We start from the raw sequence: 6,000 nt of genomic DNA, 5'->3' as shown, positions 1-6,000 counted from the left end.
TTTTATTCCGTTTCCTAATGATTCATGAACAAAACATCAAAATTTTCTTCCTTGTTGTCTCTTCATTGTGAAATATTGTATTTAATGTTGCACAATTATTACACGCGCTCTACAAAATTACTCTAAGGGACCACCTTGTATCAGGTTTTTTTTTCCTGAGAATACCGTTTATTTTTCTACAATGAAAGCTTTATATCATAAAATGGGATTGTTGCGGTTAACGTAATCTTTTTATACTTTTATGCAAATTGTAAGGGATAATTTTTGAATTTTATATATATTTTTTTATTTATACTTCGAAAGTATAGTTAAGTATTTACTTATACTAGTAGAAATATATAAAAATATACCTACTTTATGTCGTAATTATTCCAAAAATTATTCCCCAGCTATTTTATTTCTTATTTTTACATCAAAAACGTAGATGTTTGTATTACCTTTAAGAAGGATGAAATTATACCATACACTGTACTTACTTCTAATATTAGAATAATCAATTTTTATCATAAAAGGAATAATTTTAAGTTTTAGATAACAATCTGATTCCTTAACTGAGGTTTTAGATTTCTCTATTTAAATTTAAATTTGTTTTCATTTTTCTCTCAGAAACTCATGCATGCGGAAATATCTCTCTACAATTTATAATCTCCCGAGGCAACGACACGTGGCGAAAAACTAGAAATAAGCAAGAGTACGCGATTTTTGCGAGCAATTTCGTCATCAGCATCTGTTTCGTTTTGTGAAAAAAGCATTACGAATGACGTGTGGGCTTTATTAAGTGTCTCGTGTGACGGATAACCGAGTGCCGGCAGGTGCGAGCGAGTGATATTTCGCCGCATACAGATTAGCTTCACGAGACACACTCACGGACCATTGTTCACTAAATGTCTATTCTACTAAGTCTTTTGTGGTACTTTGGTCATTTTCGAATTGCTTCTAATATTTAAACAAGTCATTTTCCTTTTTTTTTAATAATCCTCAGTTTAGTAATAGTGTCATTATGATCTCCAACTGTATGTCTCAATCTGTGACTATCTGCAAGAACCAAATCAACCAATCGAACTTATAATGTATTTGATCACTAGTTCCTAAGCAACCTACTAGAAGGCTCTGTTGAGTATAAGCAGTAAACAATAGTGTTACATGAGTATGGAGGCACGCAGGTTTGGAATTTTCCAAATATCTCTTATTATTCGATTATAAGAAACGAAATATGATTACTATATCAATGACTAGCAATATTTTAAAGTATCATTGAAACTGTTCATAACAGTCACCAATATTAATTTGTACATTTGCTTTATTCCGGAAGGTGATTTATACCTCTGCCCGGTGCGTTTAACTGCTTCCCCTGTCATTTCCCTGTCTTAAATTGAGATTGATCCCATGACAAGGGAAGGGCTGATGTGTAGTCGCGTGATGTTAATTTGCTTTCCTTTTCTTATATTATATTTCGTAGTAAATAGCATTCGGAACTATTGCATCTATCATATTTCTATTTATTGTACTGAAAATTTTAATATTACAATAGTTTTTTTTTTATCATAACGTGAAGTTTGAAGTGAACACTAACGCAATGGCACACAGCTTAAAAGTGTTACACGTTATTTTTTACACAATAGTATTTTCTTACTTGTTATATGTTCATTTCTACTACATTAAAAATAAAGGTTATATTCATTCTTATTTAATTTTTAAAAAGGTCCGTGATTAATCTTTTCTTAGAATCGTAGTTATTAAATTTGAATTTATTTTGTTACAGAGAGGCTCCGACGAGCTTCTTTCGCAGAGTGGCGTCACCGTCATGGCGCCCGCCGCTCCACACCATGCCGACAATAATAACCAGGACTCGGCCGCCAAGAAGGTAATATTATAAGACTAAAAACACTTCTTATTTATTGATTAAAGAAACGAAATAAAACAATTTTAACAGGGATTAATTAGAAGATTTTTAGATTTGATTTGATGTATATTCTTCTTTGATACCTGAAAATGTTTAAAAATGTAACTCTTACGATATCAAAATAAAGAGCCCTCATAAAAGGCCAGCAAGCCGTAAAGGGACATCCCTAGCGGCTTTGAGGGCCAGATTTTTATTAATCTATCCGACTTGCAGATAAACTTACGTATTCAATAGACAGTGAATTGATAATAATAATTTGAACGAATGAACCGTAAGAATAATTTCGCGCTTAAATGACTTTTTATCGGTTTCAGGGTTTTTATTGAATGATGTAATTGTTGCAATGGATAATGTACGATTCATGTAAAATTAAATTGATGTATGTAAATACTTTTTTCTAGTATATATATCATTTATTTTCACACAAATTTGTTTACTCCTATTTCTTTTGTTTTGCGTTTCGAAGTTCGGTAACATTATTACCGCTCATTGCTACCGATCCGCTCCTATTGGTTGCAACATAACGATTTACATAATATATTTGGTTTAATATTACCAGCCTACAGATAAAAGCAATGCCGCTATCAAAATTCGTCTGGTACGACCACCTTAGATAAACTCATACAAAAAAGAAACAAATAAAGTTTAGTTTTACTACCTTTGTGTATCTGTACTTAAGTCATTATTCGTAAAATTATTAATAAATAAATAATAATAAGTACGTAAATATTCACAAAATAAATATTATTTCAAAAGTTTAAAGTTCTGCGTAGTCTTAACAGCAAAGCCAAATTTCACCTGAAACATGTAGTACCGTAATAAAAAATAAACAATGATGTTTCCCACTGCATAGTTTTTTCGAGTGTATTTACATAAACTGGGCGCACGCGGCTCGTAAATGCACATTTTGTTTGTTACTGAATAAACAAGACACATTTTTCAGAACTGACCAATCGCCAAATGGATTGTATAATCTATTACTACATCACGAACTAAATTTTACGGGAAAAAATAAACACAACTTTTTAAATTACTTTGTTTTGCTACTTCATTAAAACAAAATATGCCGCAAATTAGAATACTCCTCCAACATTTGGTTACCTTAGAAAAAAAAACCTGGTAAAGTATTGAAAATCTCCAAACACTTTTTTCACTAATGTTTCACTTCAACTCATGAAACAACAAAGTTGAATGTTCAGATCTATTGATTAGATTCTTATTTCCGATACATTATACCATAAAATACTCGTGAACAGGATTTAGAAATTGTTTAAGTATGTAAAAGTATGGACAGTAATATTAAAATTGGTATAAGGCAAAAAAAACAGTAGCAAGTACCCTAAAACAGTTTGCAGTAACAAGCAACAGTTGATGTGGGATTTGTCAAAAGCAAATAGACAAAACTAAACCATCAACGTAAAACAAACAATTAAGAAAAGTTGTGTTTTGTACATTTTTTTTTTGTACAACATCCATGGGTACATCGTAGTTGCCTGTATCTTTTTTTTTTAAAACATGTAGTATTTAATTGGTTATCCGCTAAGGGTTTTTGTTACACAGGCACTTCAGGCCAGCAGTCCTCAGACTGTCTATAAAAGTTAGGACGTGGTCCGAAATTGACTCGTTTTTATGCTACTAATGATATATGCTATTTTTATAACTATGCATTTTTCATTTTTTTTTTTGGAATATAGCCAAGGCAGAGCAGTCAATCTATAAGATTATTAACAATTGTTTATATTTTTTTTTTTTTATTTTTTATTTATCAAAATATACACTTACATACATACATATCTAGAAGACATAAACATAGTGCAATATACCCATTACAGATATTACAAGATTAAAATCGATTTAATTAGTGATGGAATTGTTTCATTAAATGTAATTTTATGTAATACTCGCAACCATTCGACCAGCCTATTAAATAAAAGTATCAAATTGATGTCAAATTTGAATATTAAAATTTATTGAACCTAAGAAATTTAATCGTCATTAAATTTCTCAAGGCTTATGAATGTTAATAAAAAGTAAGTTTATTTTAATCAATATTTTTATCTGAACGACTCAGATAAGTGATTACAAGTACGTAAAAAAAACGAGCCTGAATAATTGACGTTGATTCAAAAATTCTTAAACGTCAATTGAAAAAAAAAAACACAATTACAATATTATAATCGGCCGGCCTCAAAGTTACTAATTTTAAAGGTATTTGTAATTTTTACAACTTACGATAAATTTGCACTGCTTTTTATTTTAATATAAATAAAAATTATAGTAACAAGTTAAAACAACATTATAATGTTGTAACTATAATTTTTCATTCTTCATTTAATTTTAATTTTTATAAATAAAAAATAAAAAAGCAAATTAAAGAACCAAAAAATTATTGAAATATATTTTTAGAGAGATTTTTTTCAATTTCTTTTTATATGTTTGTGGCGTATTGGACCGGTGAAACGCTAAATAGATGCCTCAGGCGAAATAAAAAAAACCTTTCTAGTATTTTGCCCGTTAGGTATGCATAACTTTTGACTATATTTATGAAATTGCGCAAATTAACAAATTACTTTGTTTAATTTACAGTGTGAAACAACAACGCATGACACTTAAATGTATGTACAATTTTGTTCAGTCTCATAACTACGGCGATGATACCAAGCCAAAACAATTTTTTCAATACACTATTTGACTGCGATAGGCTGAAGCAAGAAAGCAAGCACTTCGAAATTGTCTTAACGAGTTTTACTATTTTTATTGAATACAATATAGCAATTAGGTATGAATGTTAATATAACTGAATTTAATTTTATATCGTTTTTATTTCGTAATAACCTTGTAAGTACCAAAAAACATAACCGTTCGAGCGACCATTTACTCTGATTTTTTTTTTCTTTTCGTAGGTACATTGAAAAACCTCGCCTCAGTAATCTTAATTACATTGTGATCTCGTTACAGCCCACCCCTAATTCATAATTAAATAGAGACATTTCTTTGTTTTGCTATGCTTATGATTTAGCTGTAGCGTCTACCTACATTTTTTCTTGTATAAAATTTTAAATATTACTATTTGCCATCCCTCTTTACTTTTATTTTACTCCAAATATTCATTTAAAATCCATCACAGGAATAGCGAGTCGTTTTTTGAAGATTATTTTTTTTAAGTTGCTCCTTTGTCGTCGTGAACACCTCGCGCCCTGTTAAGTTTGAATCAAAATTGAAATATTTTGATTGTTTTATTATATCCAGAGATTTTTGAACATATTTTTTTTTCAATTATTGTACTGAGAATTGCTCTCAATAGTGTATAATTACAAAATTGTTTTGCTTAGTATCGTCGGCATATAAGACTAAGACTAAACAAAATAGCTGAATAAATACATTTAAATGTCAGGTATTGTTGTTTCTTCGCTATAACACAAATTGCATTTTTACAGTAATATGAAATAAATAGTTATTTAAATTTATTTGGGCACGTAAAAACCTCATTAAATATATCTTTTATTATTTAATGCATTATTTTTTTATTGATTTATTGTGATTAATTTTATTACAATACATACTACAAATATAAAATGGAATGACATTGTTTGATTCTTTTAGTATAGAGCAATCCAAAGTTTTCCAATGTGATACTCTATTCAGAATAGAATTCAGCAAAAATCAAAAGCTGAGGCTGTTAAAAAAAATATTAATATACTTTCGTCTTCCTCGGACTGAGACATTAATGTCCAAATAAAGTAATTAATTATGTTACCGTATTTTTTCTCATTTTCTTAACGGTGGCCTGTAAAAACAGAACTCTGAAGAGAACCCTGTGAAGTAAAGATCAATCACAGAATGATGCTCAACGACTATTTAACCATTTACGAGCTTTTCTCGCGAAGTTACGACTTTTCTCCTCCAACATCATCATAATTCTTTTTTGTCTTACGCCTAAATATTTTAAATAAATTTTAAATAAGCATACAGCAAAAGTGAATTTATTTTTAAACGGCAAATCCTGTCAAAGTAAATTCTTCAATTTTAACGACTATCTTTGTATGTGATTTAAGAAAAATAAATCGATAATGCATTAGAAACAAATGTCACGTATT

The 6,000-nt window shown here is 29.4% G+C and overlaps 1 protein-coding gene across 1 annotated transcript in view; it reads left to right on the top strand.

The window, feature by feature from the left end:
* The first annotated feature begins 1,763 nt into the window (after positions 1 to 1,763).
* The window catches only part of LOC123654375 (polypyrimidine tract-binding protein 3), a 45,733-nt gene continuing 41,496 nt past the window's right edge, over positions 1,764 to 6,000 (top strand). Inside the window, exon 1 of the mRNA XM_045590287.1 lies at positions 1,764 to 1,864. Within this exon, the coding sequence (XP_045446243.1) occupies positions 1,805 to 1,864 (60 nt within the window). The 5' untranslated portion in view covers positions 1,764 to 1,804. The remainder of the gene's footprint in view (positions 1,865 to 6,000) is intronic.

Source organism: Melitaea cinxia, chromosome 6 (assembly GCF_905220565.1).
Source record: "Melitaea cinxia chromosome 6, ilMelCinx1.1, whole genome shotgun sequence".
Classification (NCBI taxonomy): Eukaryota; Metazoa; Arthropoda; class Insecta; order Lepidoptera; family Nymphalidae; genus Melitaea; species Melitaea cinxia.
The sequence above is the reverse complement of the archived record's forward strand: the minus strand, read 5'-3'. Positions and strand labels throughout refer to the sequence as shown.